This window comes from Parus major, chromosome Z (genome assembly GCF_001522545.3).
Source record: "Parus major isolate Abel chromosome Z, Parus_major1.1, whole genome shotgun sequence".
Classification (NCBI taxonomy): domain Eukaryota; kingdom Metazoa; phylum Chordata; class Aves; order Passeriformes; family Paridae; genus Parus; species Parus major.
Genome location: NC_031799.1, coordinates 19,869,578 through 19,893,715, shown reverse-complemented (window position 1 = coordinate 19,893,715; position 24,138 = coordinate 19,869,578). Strand labels below are relative to the sequence as shown.

Here is a 24,138-nt window from a genome sequence, read left to right as displayed (position 1 = left end):
CTATACATTCTGCCTAAACTTGTTTTCTTCCATATTTAAATTAGTAGTGATGTGATCCTATGCACTGTGAAGAGAATGGGATGCACGAGACTTTTTTCAGGGAAGTATTAACAATCTTGAAAACAAAAATTGAAATCCTACACCTCCATTTAATTGCTCAGGATACCAAGAAAATAATTTACACATACTCAGGAACCAAGTACCACTTTTGAAGGCTGGAATCACAGAAGTGGAGAGCAGTACAGTCATGAATGCTTAATCAAGAAAAAAATTAGGCTAAAAAAGAAAAGAAAAAACCAAAACCAACCTAACAAAAACAAGAACCTACACTAAAGACTGAGGAGAAATTATGCTGGAATTGGAAGAGACAAAGGACAATTGGTTCCACCTGCCAATCCATTACAAAGTAGAAGTCATCAAAGAGGTAGGAAATTACTGAAGCATAAACTACAGTTGCTGTGATCTGTTACTACAGCAGCTACACCAAACACATGGTAATAAACCTGTCCATCCGAATTTATTTCTTTTGGCTAGATTATAATATGTTTATTTCTCTTAAGCCACTTTTCTACTTCTGAAGTCTCAATCTGTTGAAAAATGATCATGCGTGATACTTTCTGCATCTTATAAATATAGAATAAAGCTATGGTGCAGAACAAAAAGGTTCAACCACAATTCTGCTTCCCCCCTGCCCCTGCAATGTTTGCATCACTTACTCTTGCAGCCCTTTTCTCAATGAGCACACAGAAAATTCCTTTAATGGAAAAAACTTTAGGAGCATAGAGTTCCATTTACTTTCCATATTTAGGATGCGGGTCCAAAATCTAGGTCTTCAAACCTATTGCTTATCTCATGCAATACCTAAGTCCTGGAGCCCCACCAATAAACACACAGGCCCGTTCAGTTTCTGCTTAAGTTTCCTAGATATCTGAAGACTTCTCTTTGACCAAGGTTTCTTCTGTCCTGAAGCCATTGACTTGTCTATTCCACCAGAAGAGGATTTGGCCAAACGTGTTCTTGTGCAAAGTGGAACCTGCAAAAAATTTAAGCCACTAGAGATGGTAATGATGACCTTTTTCTGTTCAATGATGAGAGATCTCTTGATTGGGAGATACAGTGCTACCTCTCTTTCTCATGCCAGTCAAGCTGAATCTGTCTAGCTCTTCTGAAAACTAGTATTACTTAACTACAAGCCTATCTCTATGAGAAACAGACACTATATTGTGATCAGGTAATTTCCTTGTAGCAGATTCAGAGAAAACTTAAATATAGTTTTCTATTTTTCTCTGCACTATTTCAGATCTTAGAAAACCTGAGACCCTCTCAGAAGTCATGGCTACTACAGGAACTTTGTTTGCAACGTTCCTTTCTAGCTGTCACTGACAAAAAGATTTCAGTGTCTGCACACAGGTGTAAGGAAACAGTGTTTTCCTTATACAGCTATTAAATTCCTATGAAACAAAAATAGTGAAAGCTTTTACTTAAAACATTTTTGCTCTTAGTGACAGAATTTTTAATTGCGCAGACTAGGAAAGTGGCAATTATAAATAAGACACTTGTCTCATGAGCCAATTCAGATTTATTAGTGGCTTCCTATTTACAAATAAGTTGGAAGAGTATTCAAAAGCATAGTAATAGGCATTTTAATTGACTATTTTTGCTGTCATAAATCTAATGTGGTTCCTTTTTGCAAACTATATTTATGAACAGTGTGAGAGTAAGAACCAGAAATGTCAATAATATATGCATGTTCTGATCCATTCTTGTTTTCTTAAGAATATGGAACATTTCTAACTGGACTATGCACAAAATTCTTCTCTCATTTGCCAATCCAGAGAAACTGCAGAGATATCCAAGAAAAATATTATACAGAGTTTTTATAATGAGAAGTATTTCCAGCCCAGTACCCTCACTGATTGTCTCAAACCATTTAATTAGTGTTTAATTGTAATAATGACCACAACAATTCCAGTAGTTTGCAACCAAACAATTTGCTTCTATGCATGTATATAGGCCTCATTTTCATCTCTGAAAGCCAAATGCTCTGATATGAATGCCTACAAAGACTTCTTTTGTAATCCCTGAATTCTGTGTACAGAGCTTAACATTTCCTTTTGAAGTTCTATCAATTTTTCTATTTCTATGTGTACAATGCTATACCTTGAGAAATGCTGAATGAGGGACTAGTACAGACAAACTTCAGAATGCTGGTTATGATACATTTATTATTAACTATTATTAAATAGTATTTAATAGTTATATGCCAAATGAGTATTTATATATAAAGAAAAGTTAATGTAAACTTCAGTTAGTCCAGCTGATTTTTTAAGAAGACTGCTTTAGTTATTCAAGAGAAATCTCATATAATATGACCTTATACAAGGCTGTGCTAAATTGTGTTTGCAACAGAGCTATTTAATAGTTTATGTGCAGCCAGATATAAGAGAGCTAGCACAGCACTGAGCCCCTGCCCATGAGACACAGACCATCACCTCATTGTTGGCTGTATAAAATGCAGTTACAAAAGTGAAAATGCTGTGTTACTCCTACATAAAACAGCAGCTTAAGTTATGCAGTTTATCAGGCTGCTATTAAAAGTATAAATTTTTTGTGGAAACATACTTAAGCCTGTAAAATCTATAATAAAACTATTACATTCTCATGCTTTAACTGCTGGCAAAATTGATGGCTTTCTTTCCATAAAATCCAGCTGTTTAAAAATCATGTAATCATGTAAAACCATGTGTGACTGAATATGTTTATAAAGCATTGACAAGAACTGGAATTTCCTTTCCTTTTTATTTTTCTAAGCTGAGATTTAAAATAAAACCTAAAGAGGGAGCTCTTACACCACCTGTATAGTACCCAGGATCATTAAGAGAGGTAAATGGAGCTATTTTGGTAATTATGTTAAAATATTAAAAAAAAACAAGATTAAAACGCTCCTCCCTAAATGCAAAGAAAAAAAAAGTAAAAATTCATTAAAAAAAATATTTCCCTCCAAAATAGCTAACAGATGATTTCACTGTACAGTCAAAATGTTGGTTACAACTGAGAAACATCTTGAAATTTTCCTGAATTCCCACAGGTGCCCAGCACTCAAAGTTGCAAATTAGTGAAATTTAAGTAAAATTAAGTGAAACATAAGACTATTAAAACTGAAAAATTATTTCAGTCTGACTCTCAATTTAACTTAAAAACTTTAGTCACACATTTACAACAGAACGGCATTTTACTTTTAGTATCAACAACATTAAAAAATATAGAGAGATAGACTATCTCTGGTAAGAGTAGCTAAACTATATGAAGGGTCTGATAAACTTTTTTGTAAAAGCATTCTTTTTACAAATTCTATGCTTAACACCAAAGAAAAGTATTAATAGTTCTTAAATATTATAAGCTCAAAGGACTATATAGATATATAATGAAGACTGTCTTCAAAAGCCAAAGGCAAATAAACATTTGTCAAGCAAAAAGTGAAAATTAAATCATCAAATTCTGTCTTATGCTCCACATATGTACTTTCCTTGAAAAATAATGTAAGTTGGCTTGATGAGCTGTGAAAAAATCACTGTCCATAAATATTACCCTGTAGATTGTATTTTAAGTTAGTATCTGAAAACACTGTGGTTTAGAAATACGAAGCAGTAAAAGGATGAAAAAGATGAAAAACAAATCTCACCTCAGACATTTGATCCTTATGTTGGGACAAAAAGTGTGACAAACACTGCAGAAGAGATACACTTAATCCCCTTATATATCAAGTACCAGATGCCCCTCTGATTACAGCTCAGGTTCAACAGCCTACTAAACCTGCCTCTGCTTTTGTACCATAAACTGATTGTTTATTTCTTTATCATGTAACCATACATCTTTGAAGGCAACAAAATGAAGGTGAATTTATTTTGAATATAGGTAGAAAAGTTGTAATCCAACAATGATGTTTTCCTCTAAACAGTTCCTGGGAAAATGTTCTTATTTGTGTTCCTACCATTTGCTGGGGTTATTTTTTAAAAAAAGTTACACAAACTGCTGTCAGCTTCAGTGCCATGTGTTGGTTTGTTGCTCTCTACATACACAATACTGTGATACAGCTGCTATTCCACATCCCAGTCCAGCCAGGAAAAAAAGCAGGGCTTGTTCTTTCTAGCAGACCCATAAATTACTGCAATGCTGTTCTTATTAAATCAGATTGTTGTTTTGAAGCAGTTACAACAGCACTCACAGTAACAGAAGACATGTGATCAGGTTTCGTTTTGTTAGAACACTGCAAATCTCCAGTAACTCTGATAAGGATGATGGAGTCAATCTGAGTATATGATACAGCAGAACAAAACCTCAATGCAGTGACTCATACTGTAGACATTGCTACCTCCCATGTTGATAACATTTTAGATATTTCCATTCTAGAACAATTTAGATACATATAGATACAACTGTAACATTTTAATTTTTTTTTGAGAAAACATCGTTTTCAAACTATCAGAATCACAGACCAGAATTTTCTAGACTTCTTTCCTCAGAAGTTTTAATGGCTGAACTAACTCAAGCATGGGCAATAAGTAAATTATGAGAGCACTATGCAAACTACTCCACTAGAGGAAAAACCCAATCATAAATCACTAAGTATATCATCCTGTACACAAGTATAACAGCACTGAAACAAGAGATTTCAGTAAAACTCACTCCACTCTAGGCAATACTAGGTGTGTTAGATGGAGTTGCAAGGTTTTGGTAGTGATGGTGGTAACAGGGTGCCCTTTATCAGACGATGTGAGAGTCTTCCCTGTGCTGGACACAGCCAGTCCCTGCAGCTCGGCAAGGGCTCCTCGGCAGGACACAGCTGAACCTACCTGCTGATCAAAAAACTTATTTCTAATAAGGGCAAAAATAGCCACAGGGAGAAGGGAGTGGGGTGCGGGGTGGGAAGAGTGAGAAAGAAGAGAGGAAATATCAGGGTAAGTGAATGGAGGAGGTTCTCCATGGCAAAGCAGATCTTCCCTGCAGCCCACAGAGCACACCAGAGCAGATGGATATTCCTGGAGGAACTGCCACCTGTGGAGAACCTATGCTAGAGCAGATTTTCCTGACAGGACTGCTGCCTGTGGAGAAGCCTACACTACAGCTGAGGGGAAGTGTGAGGAGGAAGGAGAAACAAGGCAGATTGGTTATGGACTGTAACCCCACATTCCCATTCTACCTGCGCAGCTCAGGAGGGTGGGGGCAGGCGAGGAGACTGGGGCGAAGTTGAGCGTGGATGCCAGGCAGAAAAGGTAGCTTGATGTTTCTTTTCTCTTCCCATCACTTAAATTAGAAATTATTTTAATTGGAATTAATTAGGGTAATCTTTCCCATGTCAAGCCTGCTCTACAGACAGTCAATGTCCTTATTTCCACCTAATCTTTCTCATTCCTGTTCTTCCTGTCTTCTCCCCATATTCTGCTGAGGAGCGAGCAAGGAATTAGGCAGGAGTTTGGATGTTGTCTTAAAATAAGATACCACTTTAGCTAAGCTTAAAATCCCCAGCAGAATGTTTTTAGGTATTCAGAATCCCAAATGAAATTGTGTATGTATCTTAAATTATGCTTCTGAGTTCTCATAAGATTTAAAAAAAAAATAAAAATAGAAATGCAGGGCTTGATCACCACATCTTAAGCCCATTGATCCTTCCTTCAGCTGTCTGTCCCTTGCTTCTACTTTAGAGAAATCCATGAGACTTTTGCACTAGCCAGACATGAGCAGAACAGAGCATTTTTCTCTACAGGTTATCAAATAACCTGTTGAGAAGGTGCTGTCCAGTTAGATGAAAGAAAACTTTGGGTGAGCTCTCAAGTCAGCCCTGTTAGATTTAGCCTCAGCTAAATAAAAAATTTCACAGCCTCAAATGATACCAAAGAACAGATAAATCCAAACCATGACACAGACCTTCCAGAAAAGATCTGAGCTAACCAAGCAGGAGACAGTGACATTAGCTGTATATGCAATAACTCTTAAGCTTATCAAAGAAATTCCTATTCAGAACACTGCCTTGTCAGCATCAACAAGTTGTTCTCAAATGAATTTGATAAAAATGTAGAGAAAGCACAGATAAGTTTGTGCCATCCAACAGGCTCAAGCCCAGCCTCTTTTACTGCAGGCAGCTGAAAGTCATGCTGCCTGTGGATCTGCCCTTTGATTTTAATTAAGCTTCTCTTTTAAAATGTCCCTTAATCACTCACTATTCGTTAATGAGTGATTTATAAACTCTACTTTTCAAAAGTCTGCAAAACATGAATGTATTCATACTTACAGTCCCGTCCAGTTCCTTTGATTAACAGTTGTACAGAGTTTTTATGAAAACTAGTATCTGATTTATGAAAGTGGTTCTGATCTGTGTGGACAAATAGGGTCAAACTTTCCAGTGAGCCTGAAGGAGAGTTAGATGTTTCAGATATTTGATGCCGTAGGATCTAGGTCACACTGAACTAGGAACACACTGGATTTAGAAGGAACTCTGCTGCAGGCCAAGTGATGCCATCTGCTGTTGACCACTCACAGGACACTAAACCAGATGATGCCTCAGATTTGTGATACTTCCTTTTTCCCTTTTATTCCTTTTATTTTATTTCATTTTATTCCTTCTTTGAATATAAATTTCAACATATTTTTTTTTTCCAAAAGGCATTCCATAACACATTAGAGCGATCTGGATACCTGTTACTTGCTTGTAACTCAGATTTCTGGTTTTCTGTATTTCAAAATGAGAAAACCAGAGCAGTTGTGAAGGTATGTTAGAATGAGAAGATGCAAGGAACAGTATATTTGCTTTTCCTCAAAAATATTACAAACCACCTATTTAAGTATTTAAACTGAAGGGAAGATGTTCTTTAAGGTTTCACTGTGATTTGGGTAAGAGCTATATTGTATTAAAAATTACTGGAAAAAATTCTACATTTTCGTAATAGCTTCTTTTTGTCTATCGGTCAAATACATCAATAATGTGATTGCTACAATTCTAAACTGGTAGGAAGACTGCACATCCAGTAGATATTACTAGATTGTTCAGAGTAAGGTAGTGTTTGGGATGTTTTATGTATCAAATGCTTCCAGGAATGCCTTGAATATATCATGCTCATACCTCAGAGTATTTTTATCTGTTTTTTTTTTTTTTAAAAAAAAAGGATGTTCAAATACCTCCATATAAAAGTATTCCAAGTGAAAAAGAAATTGTGTTATAGAACCAGTAGAAGAATCTCACACAGCACCACCAGATACTTCACAGATGAAATCTGTAAGAGCAGTTAAAAATCACAGCTGAGAGACTGAGAAAACTTGAATGTGTCAAAAAAGAAAAAAAGAGAAAAAAAAAAGAAAAAAAAGAATAGAAGGAAATAGAAGGAAAAAAGAAACAGATTAGCTTCCTGAATTTAAATTCATATATGGAGAAATAAATTTTTAAAACCATCTGTTGATAAAATGTGTTCAGGAAGGAGTATTCTAGCTAAAAGAACTTTGTGATTTTTTTATTTCAGATTTTTTTAATCCTGCTTTGGTCTCCACTTGACTTTGTGAACTGGCGTTATTTTTGTTTTTTCCCCTCTTTGAAAAGCCCTTTTTTTGTGCTTGGAAACAAGGATTTCTCCATGAAGTCTTCCTAAGGCATTCAGTATTGTGTTTTAGCAGCTGCACAGACAAACTACTTGTTTCTGAGTCTTGAATGATGCAAAATGAATTGCAAAAGGCTGTACACACAGCCTTTGGGTAGGTCTGCAGCTAAATTATATGCCCAGACTTTGGAACGTCCACAACTTTGGTGCAGTGGGGCTCTTCATCCTGCATGAAGGGACTGCTTCCTCAGCACACAGCCTCACCCTGTGCCGAGTCTTATGTACTGTGGTTGTAGTTGTCATACTATTCCCAAGTACCAAACACTGCTTTGTTGGTGTTGGGTTTTTTTTTTGGGAGGGCTTGTAAATGCATATGGGTGGATAGTGCTGCTTCACTGCAGTAACAACTCCAGAACTGTTGGAAATAACTGGAAGCTGCTGTATAAACATGGCACTTTTAAATATTTTGCCACTCAACCATTTGCCATGCTTCCAAGATTACCAACAGTACATTTGCAATGATCTGTCTTGCCATGATAGACAGAGATACGAAGTGTCAGCTTCTCTTTGCTCACACAATACGTGCAAACTTGTTTTCTTCTTAAAAGGGAAAGCAATTTCTTCAACAACTTCTAGAACAGAATTTAATATGTATTTGAATTCTTACACCAGATCTGCTGCCAGGAAATGCTCATGACGAAAGTACTCTTAGATAAGAGCAGCAAGATAAAAAATGGAATATAAAAGAAGACCTTCTATGTTAATATAAAAATAATTCGGTATATTATTTCTCTGATAGTTAAAAATTACGTGGTAGATCTCTAAATATTCCCATCAAGAAGAAAATTCTATTCAACAACAGCCAACACTTTGGTTTATGTTAAATTTAAAAACATGAATTTAAGCAGATTTAACTGGTAATACTGGAAGGATTCTGGATTAAGGAATGCTGCATTTAATGCTGTGTCAAGACGAGATCTTAATGCCCAGATAATGGCTTCAAATATTTAATTAATTGTTCAGAAACAGAATGATAAAGCAATTAGAAAAACTACAACAGATTTTGCACACATTGGTTAGAATTTTTCCAGTGGAAGCCTGAGAGACCTACTATCTCCCACAGCTGGAGACTGATCTTGCAAGGTACTGATGATGCTGAAGAGTAGCTACTGTTTGGTACTTGACCTCTTTCTAGAGCAAACCTCCACGTACCATGCAGCTCACAGTGAAGTCTTTTTCTGGTTGCCTATGCAGGAAGTGCAGCACTTGAAAGAGCATGATCAAACATGGCTCTTAATTGCACGGCCCTGCACAATTCACTTGGCAATGCCATCGGCTGATTTCAGTGAAGGGCACAGAATCAAAATGGTTCCTTTCCAGCTAGAGAGCAGTGTTCCAGAATGTTGAGAAATACTAAGCATTAGTAAAAACATTTCCATTAACTGGCAATTTTCAGTCCAAAATTTAGAAAAGATGAAAGAAATCAGAAGCAAATCCCAGTATATGTGGAATTCTAAGAGCTCATGCTGAAGCCTTTCTAATGCATAACTTCATTATCTCATGTCTCCACTTCTCTTAAGATATATGAACATATTGTCAACATAGTCTGGCTTTATAAGAATCAGAAGTAATTTTCTGAGAACAATATAAGCCAAGCTAACCAGAACAAAGATAGGCAAAGTGTCTATGACAAAAAATTGCATCCATGTGGGATTTCTTAAATAGTATTCAGGAAAATGATCATGAAAGAAGCACTTAAAACTCACCATTAAATTCTTAGCTTCAGTTGTGCTTCACTAGAAACTTACAGAACATAAATACTGAAATATGCTTTTGAAACAGGTCTCAAAGCAATGGGCCTAATGGGGACACAAATACACTCCTCTTGGCGATCTTGGTTACAGATTAGTACAAGTGCAACTTTTATTTACATCTGTGAAGATAGGTATGAAGTATATATTATTTTTTTCAGAAATACTGCAGTATTTTATTTTTTTTTTAGATTTGCCTTACATTAATTTTGAACCATGGAGGCTTCTCTGGTACTTCTAATTTTTGTGGGCATAGAAATCACCATGGCATGACAGGCTCATAATCAGCTGCACTTCTATCTTTAACTACCTTCTAAAATTTATTTCTAGATCCTCTTGTGGAGCACTATTTACTGACATAAGTTAGTAATACTCAGGTTTTTGTTCAAGCTTATTAACTGATTCCACTTGTGACATGAATGACAAGACATAGCAACAGGAGTTGCTATGTGCTGTTTGTTACATGTTAGGGCTTAGAATTCCAGTAAATTGACACTTAAAAATCAATTTCAAAATAAATTGATTATGGAAACAATTATAAAAATGTAATATTCAGTATTTAGAAATTAGAATTTAGAATTTAGAAAATGTGTTATTTAGAAAGCACTACAGCAATAATAAAACAGAATGTTTGAAAACAATGCTTTTCCTTGAAAGATTCAAATATATTATAAAATTACTAGGTATTTTTCAGAGATAGTAAGTATTGGTACACCTATTTAATAAGTGATTCATCACAAACATCAGCCAGAGGTTGAATGAGATTTTCCAGACTTTTCCCAAAAGGCTGGATTTTGAAATTATTATTTTTGTTAGCCATGTTTACTACAGTAATGCCACAGATTGAAAGGTCAGTGGATTTCAGTGGGCTTGTTACTTTTCCATTCAAGTCTCTGCCACAAGGAGTTCCCAAATAGTTAATGTGACAGTAGCAAATCAGATGTTGATTTCATTACTGTTTAGAGACAGGCTATGAGGAAAAAAAAAAAATCAAGAAACAGAAACACTGGAAAAAAGGGATGACAAAGGAGAAAAGGGCATGAGAAAATCTGGAGTGAAGCAAAGGTAACAGCAACTGTCAAAACAGAGCTCACATTTAATAACTTAATTTTTAATTTAATTTTTAAATTAAAAAATACCCACAGTTCCTGTTTCTAGAGATGTACCTAACTGCTGGATCCTCTGACTGATTACTCCCAGAGAAAATCAATTGCAAAGCAAAGGTGTGAAAAGCTTTTTATGTACAACAATGACAGCAGATCTTCTGAAAGGACAAAAATGGGGCAAGAGAAGGCTATGATGTCACAGATTGCTGGCAGAAAGACTGAATTTTCTGTGAAAGGTCAGCTCTGACTCTGCAGCATTTCTAAAGAGGCCCTGACAATGTAATTCAGACCCCAAGTCTCTTTGATAACTCATGTTGTTTTCCTTCACTTTAATTCCTCATGTAAAGGTTTGTACACCTGAGAATAGGAATGTGAAACAAGTTGGTTATTTCAATCATTGCTACAGATAAACAGTCTTATCTATGACTGGAATACTCCACTATTAATTAGTTAGACTTCAAGAAACAACCCTTCTAAAATCTAACTGTAATCGAATGCTGCTTGTGCACAGCAGAGAACATTCCACTGAAGGACTTGAATTACAGTAGTATCTTAGTTTTTGGTATCATCTTCCAGGTTCCAGGAACACACAATGGGAGTGATGAATGCAGAGGGCATGTTAAAATGGAAGGTAAAGACCTTAAACCTGCAGGCTACTCTAACCCCAGGCTCAGTGCAGATGAATTTACAGTTTGCCAGGTTGAAGATATAAAATGATAAAAGATAAAAAATGCTGAGGAATAGTCAGCCTTTACCTGAGTTCTGAATCTCTGTTTCCCTGTATCTTTACGTGTTTTATCTGCTTAAAATATATAAAAAAAAATAGGAACAAGGATTAGAATTCCAGAAAGTAAGTTCTCTAACAGTTTTCAGTGTTTACCTGCAATTACACGGCTTGAAGCCCAAGTACAGAGCTTCCTCATGCAAAATACTCTTTCCAGTGGGTTAGATGATGGCAGTGTGCCCCCTAATTCTCTACAACTACCTCACAGCTTCAGGTCATGTCACAGAGGAAAAGCTATGCTGCTCTCCCAGAGAGAATCATGCTATTTGTGGTGATCCTCAAGCACAGGCAGCCTCTCTGGCTGCTGGGCTGGGACATGGATTCCCTGCTCTTGGGAGTACCCTTCATGCAAGTGGCAGGGTGACCTGTCTGGCTTACCCAGCAGTCTTGGAGTGGCTCAGCAGTGGCAGCATTGCACTTGAAAGGGCTGTAAATGTGCTAATTGAGTGTCAGCTGGAATAAAGGGGCAAATAACTGACTGACAAAGATGATGTCTGTTCTACCTTTAGCACTCCCTTTCCCCTTTTCTCACTTCTCTCCCTTTTCTGGGTGCAAGCGGTCTGGAAATTAACTTGACACACCCTCAGCTTTGCCTAGAAGAAAGTGTAAGAGTCCACTGAGTTTTGTGAGGAACCTAAAGCTGTCAGTGGCTGTCAGGCTCTGAGGATGCTCTGCCAGCACCTCTGGGAACAATCTTGTCAGAGCTTGGACAACCAAGAATGTTGTCCTTCTGAGTGCTGGTGAGGTTTATCATTAAGCAAGTTGCTATAAGCTCTTCCACTCTGTCAAAACTAACATATGTTGTGTTACTGCAGATGTAGAATTTCAAGAATTTTCAGAATTACTGTTCTGAACACAGAAAAATAATAGAGTAATAAATTCACTTTTAGGTCTGTTTGCCCTTTACTACATCTGGCCTCCAGTTATGAAAGAGAGATCTATAAAGGGAGATATTAATACTTTGTATCTTCAAGTCCCAAACACCTATTAAAGCACTTCCAAAGACAGAGGTACAAAGAAAACAGTCTATAGAGGTCAGATATTTTGAGAATACTAGCCTTAGTAAATAACCTTATTTTTCTTCCATTATTTGCTTTCTGAACTTGAGGTACCTGATTTAAACAATTTCATTTTCAACTTGCAAGTTAAATTGAGCAAACATATTTTATTCTTAATAACCAAACCTACCTTAACTCAGTTCCAAAGAAAAACTTTTTTCTTTCTGCTCTTCCTTTCCATCATTTTAGATGCATGTGGATTGTGTAACCAGAGAAATTTTTTTACAAGGAATCTATTCAGAACAATACATGTGCATCTTAACCTCTTGTGAAAGGAGTAAGCTATGATATACTTACTGCACTATCACACACTACATGCTCCTGAAGGGGTACATTAAACTACCCACATCTAATCTTGTTTATTCACTGGAACAGGTCTGGTCTCTGATATATGGTACTAAGTTCACAATCACTTCAGGATGTAGAAATCATTGAATATATGCCAGCCAAACAAAGTGAAATAAACACTGTCATTATTTGCTTCTAGAATTTGATATGCTCAAAATCACAAGAAAATTTTAAGCATGTAAGAAAATTCTAGTAAACATTTACAGGAGCTGAATATCAAAGTTGAGGGGAAATGAGACTTTATATGACAAGAATGCTCAGTAATCCTGAAAAAGCTCTTCTTTGAAGGGAGACAAACCTCTCCTCAACTTTACCAATTTCAGACAGTCACAGTTAAATCATCAGGACAATTTCCTAAGTACTATAAAATGATTGTAAGAATTGTGGATTCTAGCATACCACATTAAAACAACTTACTGAGATGCTTTTAGTAAAGCCTGTGAGAGCAAAATTATGTTTTACATTTCCAAGAGTTTTCTGGAGGATCTCAGAATTTTTTAACTAGACAGGATTTTTAAGGTCAGAACTTAAAGCTGCTCCTGTTTAAAACATCTGCAACATGTTAGCAAGAAACACAAAAACTCGGATGGATTCAGAAGGCATTGTGCTACTGGTATTGTCATGCATAACAGCATTGATTCTTGCAGTGAATATTGACTTCTTTACCTGTTTTCTTACACATAACACTATTTTTGATATTTAACTGTACTTTTAATCAGGCCACATTCTGGTTATCATGCTGCAGTCTAGTAAGTGAAGCACTTACCTTATTTCGTAACTTTCATCTGGCAGTTGAAGCAACGCTAACAACTCCAACAGAGGCTAGCTACAGGCAGCAGTGCCTGTGGTTCAGAATCCCATGATCAAGATTATCACTCTCCCCACCTCTGATATATACACCGAGAGGAGTACCATGGCAGTGACTGCAAAGATGTCCAGGAAGGACAGAGATCACAAATGCTGCTCGATCAGTATCTAGCTGGGGCAGACCTCTGGTTTGTTCCTCTGTCTGCTGCCATAAAGTTGGTTTTGAATCAAGATTATAAAAATTCTTCCCTGTTGAGCTAAGTGTTGCTGCGCTTTGTTTCTGCTCAGCTAATACTGACAGCCAGCAGAGCTTTATTTAACATCTGCAGCTAAACAGTTAAGATGGTTTCTGTTACGCCTATCTTAATACAGCTTTCATTAACTTACAGATATGGAGTCTTCATTTAATTTGTAAAATACTTTGAGGGAGCCTTTTTTGTTTGTGTGCTTTAAAAAGCAGATTTTTTTTAGGATTGTAATTCAGGGAAAATCCAGACAATTCAGAGAAAAACTGGCCACAATTGGGTGTCAGTAGAATGTTTTAAAACAGCCTTAGGAAACTACCTCATATTAATTAGCTCTGAGAAATTACTATTTGGTGCTTATTGAAGACATGAGAATACCTACTGCAGACTGCAATGGAAAACAAAAGTAGAAATTACGTAAAATTAAAAACTTAAAGCAACACTATCTGTGATAGTCTTTTTGTGCATGGGATTGCAATCAGGATGTGATTTTAGCTCACTTTCTCAACTCTTTCTCTCATTCTTCATTAACTTAGGGAAACTTAAAATTAGCAACTGTTTTATAAAAGTAACAGATGCACATGGGTGTTAAATAAGGAAACTTTTTCTTTCAATTTTCCCAAGGAGATTTATGATGACTTTGTCACAGGCTGGAAGGGACACCAGAACTAATTTGCTCCAAGCCTCCTGCTCTAAGCAGCATCAGCTACAGAGGGTTACTGAGGGCCATGACCAGTTGAATTCTCAGTATCTACAACGGTGGAGACTCCAGAACCTCTCAGCACACCTGTTCTAATATTCTACCTGCTTTACAATAAAAAAGGAGTTAAAAAAATTTAAATCAATTTTTATTTGCATTTCAGTTTTTACCTGCTGTCCTATCACTATATATCACCGAGAATAGTCTGACTGTCTTCTTTACATTCCATCAAGTATTTTTATACATATTGATAATATCCCCCTCCCAGCCTTCTCTTCTCCAAGCTAAACAATCCCAGGTCTAACAGTATGTGGGATGCTGCCTAATCATCTTTAAGGTAGTTGACTAGACCTGTCCTTTCCTCCTTTCTACTCGGGAGCCCACTGCATCCATATTCAACAGCCCTGAGTAAAAAGGAAGGATGAGCTCTGTGGACCTGCTGGCAGCATTTCCACATACTGTTAGAAGCAGCATAGAAGGCTGCTGGCCCTCTTTGCACAAGGGCACAGCACTGGCTCATGTTCAACCTGATGTTCACCAGAACCCCCAAGATCCTTTTCTGCAAAGCTGCTGCCCCAGTGTATACTAGAGGTTTATTCCTTCTTAGATTTTGGACTTTGCAACTAGTCAGAAAAACAGAGAAAAATCACTTTCAGAGCTATGCTCACACAGATGTACATTGCCATGCACCTCTGAGCTCCTCACACAGTTTTATTTCATGCAAAAAAAGCCACTGCCAACATATATATCAGACTGTCACAGAGACACTGCCAGTTCTGGTCTCAGTGTGCCAAGTGCACACATTATGTAAGCCTATCAAGTGCCTGAGAATATGTAAGGACATTTACAAAAGTGTGTGCACAGTTGTGCAGACCTGTAACTTAAAATACAGTTCTGAGTTATCTTTCTCTTGACATCCCAGACTCAGTGGACGCCACACATAAAACCAGCTCCCTGTTTGACCAATTCTAGCAGATCACCATTCTATCATTCCATAAAGCAGACTCCCTTCCCCAACAGAGATCTGCATCTTTCCCCCCACCCCCATCTTCTTACTGTTACAAATTTTTTCCTTTCTTTTCTTTGGAAAAAAAAATCATGCTGACTCATTTTCTTGTTCCTGTACTTTGTCTAGTTTTGACTGGACAGCTAATACTACAAGGATGCACAATGTAAATACTTTCAGATTTTTAATTTTTGCTACATTATAGAGCAGAAAATGTGATGAAAGGACCAAACCTTAGTCACCCTCCTCAGAAGACAGCTCATTAAGAATCACTAACAAATTTTAATATGAGAGCAGGAATTGACCTGAAGTCCTGAGAAATACAACACTGACAAGAGGGTTTGCTTTAGGGCATTCCTAAAAGAACACTAACTAGAATTAGGATATTTCAATTTAGATTATTTTTATTTCTAATCAGTATTCCTCTCATCTAAAATCTTACTATTTCTATAAGAAAAAGATATCAGAGCAAGTAAAGAAGAGGATGTAGTATCTATGAGGCCCTATTAAGTTGGAGACTTCATTTGAAGCTTTCTTTTTCAGTAATATTTTTTAGTAAATAGGTTTTTAAAGACATCACAGTGTAAAGATTTCCTTACTCAATCTCAGCATTTTTTGAGTAAATATCTTAATATTTAGAGAAATTGCATTTGTCAGATATGGACTGTTCAGATGCAGCCTTTGCCTACTGAATGCTGAGTGCTGGGTAGGGTCAAGTATGTGAGAGAAGGCATCTATGCACAACCTTCTTTTTTGTATCTTTGAATATTTTTTTATGAAATCTCTGCTACCAGCAGTTGTCAGGTTTGAGGCAGATATAGGGTGATATGGTCTAATCCCGTGTGGACTTTAAAAGGTTTCCTTGCTACCTCATCTTTTTTTTTCATTATCTAATTTGTCTTTCTTTCTCTCAGTTTTTAAAACGTGTGAGTTTCATTTCCTCTGCTTCTATAGCTGAATCTGCTTTTGTTGGCATATCAGTGTATCCTTTTTCTACAGGTCCACTTGCACGCTTCTACTACTACTACACTTACTTCTCTTCTTGTTCACATTACGGCATTGTCCTACTTTGATGTGTGCCTAATATTCCAGAACTCATATGCCCAAGACCATTGGGCAAAATGGACAAAAATAAATGTATTTTTTTGTCCCCCTGATTTCTATCCTGCTAAGATTCTAATGCATTATCTCCACCTCAGCATTTCTTTCCCTTCTCACAATTTCCAAATTTATTCCCAGAGCTCCCTTCCCCAGCACTAGAGGATTTGTTTTTACTTCTTTCCTTCCAAGTCTTCGCATCTTTCATCTTTGTTACCTTGCTTAGTCTTGTACTACAAGTGAATTAAGAAAGGAAATAGGAGCCTCTTCTAATTGTCCAAATCAGGTAATTTAAGACTCTCAAATGCACTAGTGCCAACAGGAGTTGGACTAGGTGATCTCTAGATGATCACCAGAGGTCCTTCTAACCCTAACAATTCCATCATTCCGTTACATCCTGATATATTCAAAGAGGAGCAGTATCACATTAAGGTGTCTGCTAATGTTACAAGGAAAACACAGTACAAACAAGATAAACAAACTTAGTATTAGACAGTCACACCAGCTTCTCCAAAGGAAGAGTGCTCTGCAACATCTCAGATAGATCACTTAGATACTAACTGAACATTACTGATGGCCTAAATTAATAGAATGGTATTCGCTCATGAAACGTTCTAGTCTGATAACATAAACAGCTTCTTGCTATTATTTCTTCTAGGTGGGAAAGCAACACATTTTCTTTAATAAGTTTTGGAAGACAGAACTTGTTGTGCTACCCAGTGCAGTGGTGTGCATTTTGAGCTAAAGCAGTGAACTAAATAAGCCTTCATCCCATATGCTGACACTAACAGTGGTTTCTGAACAGCACACTACCCTCCTGACTATTTAACACTGAGGATGATTTAATGCATTCCTGTCCCTAAGCACTTTTTTTCCTGATACTTTTTCTTCCTAGCCAATTAGATTCCTATTCCAGATCCTATTTCACATGCACTACATCAGTATTTTTGCTTAGGTAAAGACTAAATCTCTGAGACTATTTATTACCCCTCTCCTTCTATTTATTTTCTTGCTGTATCTTCATTTCCCACCTTTCCTCAAAAATACATCAAAAAAGTTAATGCCTTATTATGGCTTTCCTCAGCTACAGGAGGGTGGGGATTCAAAGCACATCTTGTAAAATGTTTGTGAAACCAAACAAGTAATTTCCAGAGAGTTTCTAACACCTACCAGTTGTTATGGATATCACAGTATTATCAGAGTTATTTAGAACAGTTTCAGATTAGCCAAATGTCAATCTCGCAGCAACTGCACAACCTTCAGGACATCTCTGTGCATATGACAGACTTCCAGCTGTGAGATGATTGCTTAAAACAACTGTGTACTTTCTAAAAGAGCATGTATCAAATGTTTTCTTTACAGGGAAAAATATTTAAGAGTTACAAAATAGATTCAGCTATTCAAATGTATTATTTTAGTTTATATTAGTTTTTCTTTTGAATAGAAAAGTCTGAAAGCACACAAGATAAATTTCACTACTGCTTCACATTTTTCAATGTACTGGTTAAAAAGAACTATGTCTATTCATTGCTAATTTTTTTAAAGTTCCCATCAACTTTAGTATTTTAAAAGCATGTATTTTGTTTGAGGAACAAATCAGAGGTCACAAAACCAACTTAAGTCACTGTGCACAAAGTCTTACTTGAAAACGATGACATTTCTACTAAAACACCCAACCAGTATATTTCCCTGTTTGGTTTGTTTCTTTGGGCTCCCCTTATATATCAAACCTATAACAGATTTCTTTTACATATTAAAGTGATGAAAGAAATTCAATGGAGATTAGGCAGAGCTACAAAAAAAAAAGATGGTGGTTTTTTTTTCTAGTGGTGCACAATGGCTTATGGTAGATAAGATAGATGCAGAAAGTTCTGAGAAAGTGTAATCAGAAAGACATGACTCAGGGGGTACATGTATAAATGCAAATGCCCCAGTCATCATACTGTGAAGCACCCACATGGAATTAGCAGCACGAATTCCCATTTTTTAGGAAAGAGCTATTTATGCTGGTTGATCTTGCACTGAGGCATAGTCTCAAGTATGTGATAATACATTCTGTCACCATGGAAAAAAATGTACATAATGTGATACCAAAGAATAAATTAAAAACATTATATGCTGGCAAAGCTTTCATTCTTATTTCAACACAAACAAGGGTTTAAAAACATGTAGAAGGTAAACACAAGTTTTTAGACTAGTATTTGTATTCACTTTGCTGAATTTTCAGCAAATTTTGGTTGTTTCTTAACTATTCAATTAGGTATACTCAATGGAAGACTGTGCAGAAAGCTATTGCTATTTCACCCTTGAAGGGCATGGCATGGCTTCCCCCTTGGTCTACAGTGATACACAATAAAATCCCGTTTGTCTTACATAAAAGCATCCAGTGAAATCAGAAGGATATATTCTTGGAAAGGGGACCATGATTTGATCCCAAATTGTACTATCATAAAGATATGGACATTCTGCAAAATCTGTGGTCATACGCCTCTATGCCTAAAACAGAAACACAGATTAATGCTTTTCTTGAAAGTTTCCATTATGTAGTATTTAACAAAGATTTGCACATGAATATGGCTTTAATTAAACGTAAGTTGCCTCCTACCCAGAAATTGCTGCTAGTTTTTGATGAGCCTGATAGGCCATCTCACATCCTCGGGTTCGAGTTTTGTGCAATTCCGCATGCAGAGAAGGACAGGTGACTGAGACATCCCCAATAGAAATGACCAGCTCCCGATAGAGAGCCACCTGGGTATTGAACTCCTGGACAAGCTGAAAAACAAAAACGATTTACACACATGAGAATTTTTAACTACATTGGTAAAAACAATCCAGTGTTTTAAATCATGCCAAATCTAGGGCTTGTTCCTGCTGCTCACAATTTCATACATAGGATCAAGAGCACACAATTCTGTAAACGATAGAGCCTCCACGGCAGCTGCTTCTTCTGTGAGCTATAAATGTTCATCTGTAGGAAAATAGTGTTTCTGCTTTTAATATCTGAAAGTGTTTGAGTTATTAGTATTAAGTATTAAGCAGACAAAAAAACATCTGTTTTATTAGTAGCATGAGGTTATTTTTTGCTATCATGAAAGGCAAAAATATCTCCAGAAATTATTGCCTTTGCTCCTCCTGCTTCCTGATTAACAGCATGTTCAGGGACTGGAATGTAGCATTTGCTTTTAAACTGGCAATTTTGCTAATTCATTTTGTAATGATTTCTGTTCTGTCACTTTCCTTCAACCCAGATTTCTGACTTAAAACTCATCTGCTGTTACTGGCTGAGAAGATGTACCAGATAAGCACTTTCCTGTTAAAATTCCAAAATGCACCTTTTCTAAAGTGCATGGGGGAAAAAGAAACAAATGAGTTAATAAACAATACAACCTGCACAGAAATCCAATATCCAGCAGATCCATAGAGATGTTATTGGATAAATGGGTAATTTCAGAGTGATGGAAAGATCATTATTGTTTAGTTCCACTAATGACATGCATGGAATTATATTTTAAGGAAATTAAGCATTTGCTGCCTTCTGAAAGACTGCACATAAGACCATTTGCTCCACATGGTGGCGGGGGTGGAAGGATTGGAGTAATAGAACAGAATATTTATTTATCTGTGTTTTGACCTCAATTTCCAAACTACATAAAAACAGACAAGAGTAATTGCTCATAATTCTGCAGTCATCATTATCACCAGAAGTTCAACACACCCCAACATAAAAATATGCCAAGAACCTGGTGTCTATCAGAGCTACCAATTTTTAAAGTCAAGCCCTCAAATTATCATGCTCAGGAAATAAGCGAGTCACTTCTGCAGTATTACATTCATACCCTTCATGCATCCCACTGCACTGAACTGTATAGCTGAAGAACTGGTATCAAGAATAGTTCTGGCCATGCTTCCTAAAATTTCATTTTAAGAATACCAAATAGGTTCCTCTGCTTCAGGAGCAGCAAGTCAATCCAAGTGCATTTCAGTACATCTGCACCCTCCCACACCTAGATCCCAAACAAACCCAAAAGCACCCACCAAACAAAGCCCTAGGCACAATATTTGCTAAACATGTCTTCAACTCTCATCATTCTGCAGCTTAAGAGAATGCATGAACGCAATGGAGAGGAAAAAAATTATACTATGTTGTGTCATAGAGTGATTATTGTGCATTAGGAAGAAAAGCGTTGCATCCTGCAACTGGACACTGATTGCACCAGACGCAGTTTGCCAGTTCTCACCTGACATCCCTTGCTTAAACAGTCTGATCCCAGCCACCTTAGCACTGCCCAGGAAAACAAAACCACACATATGCTGCTGAATCAAGACAGAAAGCAAGAAAAATGCCACACTGATTTTACCTCCTGAATCCTACCACAACTTGATAACCCACCTATAAAACATATTTTATTTCTAATCAGTTAATTTTAAAAACTTCTCTGTAACTAACCACATTATGCAAATGAGAATTTGTTTTCTCATTCATCTGGAATGAGAAAAAAGGCAAAATCCAGTAAGATCCACTTGTTGGGTATATTAATAGAGCTACAGTGGCAGCTTTTGTTCCTCCATGCACTGGGAATTGCTCCCAATCTTGAAGCATCAGAGTGGATAATCTGCCAGCACATTTTTCAGCACAAGAGGAAAAAAAATTGCCAGAATCCAGCAGAATAGAAGCAACAACTCCATTTTCAATGCTATTGGACAGAGCTTTGGCTAGGTATGGATTTGTCAAGATAAAGTAGCACCAACTTAATTTTTTTCTACATCTGTCACTAGCTAGAGGAGCAATTTTCGGGCCCAGTGTCAGGCTGATGGTAGCTCAAGGAGCCTGAAAGGGGGCATATGGTGCTGATTTGGAGGAAAGTGTCAGGATACAAGCATTTTGGGTATGACTGGGGAAAAATCTCATACCAGAATGTGACAGTCCATAAATAACAGAGACACAAGTGCTTCACCTGAGGTCTTACAACTGCAACCAGTTACTCTGGGAAGACTAGTAACAGGTACCACATATATCAGGGACAGAATTTCAGGGCCTCTAATTCTGTGTCCTGATTTAGGATATTAGGGCAAGCATGTGGTTGCTGCACAAGACAGCAAGTAGGCAGTGCAGTGACTGATTTGAGGTAACTATTTACCCGTGTAGGCTTCAGTGAACCCAAGTCTGGGTACAGATTTGGACGGATCTACAAAAAACGCAACTCCATCTGCTTTGCGGTGTGTGTACTGGGGCGAGGACTCCTGCTCCCGCAGGACTGTCTGGGCGCCCGGCTCCGCGGGCGGGCGGGCTCCCTGTCCCGCAGGTCTCGTCTTTCCTCCGGCTCCGGCTTTGGAATAGCGGCGAGCTGGAGTGCAGGGCAGCACCCCGGCTGCGGGTTTAAAAGCAGTGCAACTGCACGTGATGGGAATTGTCAAGGTGGCGGGAGAAGCGGCACCGCTACCTGCGCCGAGAGAGCTCGGAAAAGGCAAAAAACTACCGCAAGCCCGCCCGGGGTACTCACCAGCTTACAGTCGTCCAGGGTTCTCTGGGTCTGGTAGGCGCTATCGGAGCCGCTGCCCTGGCGTTCGCTGTCGCGGCCGTGCGGCGAGGTCCTGCTGCCCTGGAAGATGGAGGCGGCGGAGCGGGGGCGCTTCCTGCGCCCGCTCGGTGCAGCGCTCATGCACACGCATCCGCCGCGCGGAGCCGCCCGCGGGCGCGGGCAGCGCCTTCCCCGCCGCCGCCGCCGCCCCGGGCACGGGTGCGGGCCCGCGCCGCTCGTCGCCTCGGCCGGGCCGGAGCCGCGCCGCTCACGGCAGCGACCGCGGCTGCTGTGGGCGATAGCCTGGCGCCTGCGGAAAAACCCGGGGAGCGCCCTTCAGCATCGCCTCCGCTACCGCGCGGAGAGGCGGAGAGGCTGGCGCCTGCCCTCCTTCAGCAGCATGTCAGTCTCCGCGGAACCGCCCCGCCGATGGCATGCTCCGCCGTCCTCCTTCGCGCCGCCGGCGGTGGTGGGGGGAGCGCGACCGTGTCCTCTGGGAAAGGGCTCCCATACAGCACCCAGCGCTCCCGGCGGCGCCCCGCCACACGCGGCGGGTCGGGCTTCCCCGCCGGGAACGGCGCGAAAGGTCCGGAGGGGCTGGCGCCGTCAGCAGCACCGCCCCCGCTGGGCGGGAGCGCCGCGCCCGAGCCCGCCGTGCCCCGAGCCGCGCCGTGAGGGGGCCGGGCACCGCCGCGCCGAGCCCGGGGAGCCGCTGTCCCGCTGGGAGCCGCTGCCGTGCCCCTGGGAGCCGCTGCCGTGCCTCTGGGAGCCGCCCCGGCGCACCCCGGGACCGTAGGGCACCGCCCGCCTCGCGTCTGGCGAAGTTAATACCGGTCTTCAAGAGGCGTGCTTAGACGTCGCTTTTCTTTTTTAAAAAAGACTTGGTTAGCTGCTCAAATATTATCAAATTTAGTCAAATGTTAGAGAGCGTCCCAACGAGGGACTCAAGGACGGTGGAGGATCTGGAGGGGAAGCCTTATAAGGAGCAGCTGAGGCCACTGGTTTAGCCCGGAGAAGAGACTGAGTGGAGACCTCATTGTGGTCTTCAACATCCTCATGAGGAGAAGCAAAGGGGCAGGTGCCAATCCCATCGCGCTCACAACCAGTGCCAGGACTTGAGGAAATGGCATGAAACTGAGTCGGGGTGTTTAGGTTGGATGTCAGAAAATTTTTAACCCACGGGGTGGTGAGCACTGGAACAGGCTTGCCAGGGAAGTGGCACAGCAGGAAGCCTGACAGAGTTAAGAAGTGTTTGAGCAACATTCCTATTCATGTAGTGGGATTCTTGAGGTGTCCTGCACAGGGCCAGGAGCAGATTCAGTGGTCCTGATAGTTCCCTTCCAACTCACCATATTCTATGATACTATGACTTAGTTTGTGTGTCTATAAATCTTTGTATTTTGGGGCTCTAAAAAAATGTTTGGTATGTGTGATGCAACAAGGTAGTATTTGTTTATTGTAGAAAAGATTAAATAATAATTGAGTGGAGAGACTCCTCTGTGCAGCAGCACCACAGTGCAGCTGCAGTTCACTAGGCTGATGCTCACAGTCAGGCCATGGGCACCAGCCCCTCCAAGGCAAAGGCCTGTGGGGCTGTGCCAGTTCTGTAGCTCCCTTCCCCGGGGGCTCTTGGGGTCTGCACTGCCCCAGCACGAGCTATGGCCTAAGCTGGCTTCGACTTCTGCTGATCCTTTTCCCCTCTGTACCCAGACAGCTATGGCTGTTTAGCTAGCTTCTGGTATCATTTTATTTATTCAGGCCACTGAATAAGAGCTTTTTTTGTGTTTCAGTAATGTTCTTGAATCCAAAGCAACATCAAACACATCACACAGAGTAGCCTAGTATGCCATCAGTGGCACTCTGGCAGTCTGAGGAACTCTTTTCAGACTCTGCTGAACATTACTGTAACACAGACAACCTTATACCCACTTTAATCTGGATATGGCCTATGAATCTACTTGGAAACTCTTTTTAGACCTTTCCTGCAGTTTTCACAGAAATGTAAGCTAATGGATATGTGGTTGTATAGATGGATTTGCAGCACGTGCAAGTGCTGTCATCACAATAGTT

General features: G+C 39.2%; 1 protein-coding gene across 1 annotated transcript in view; it reads right to left on the bottom strand.

The window, feature by feature from the left end:
• RGS7BP (regulator of G protein signaling 7 binding protein) overlaps nucleotides 1–22,657 on the bottom strand; it is a 34,765-nt gene extending 12,108 nt beyond the window's left edge. Inside the window, exons 1-2 of the mRNA XM_015652753.3 lie at nucleotides 22,051–22,657; nucleotides 19,155–19,321 (exon numbers count right to left, since the gene is read on the bottom strand). Of these exons, the coding sequence (XP_015508239.1) occupies nucleotides 19,155–19,321; nucleotides 22,051–22,209 (326 nt within the window). The 5' untranslated portion in view covers nucleotides 22,210–22,657. The remainder of the gene's footprint in view (nucleotides 1–19,154; nucleotides 19,322–22,050) is intronic.
• Nucleotides 22,658–24,138: the final 1,481 nt, after the last annotated feature.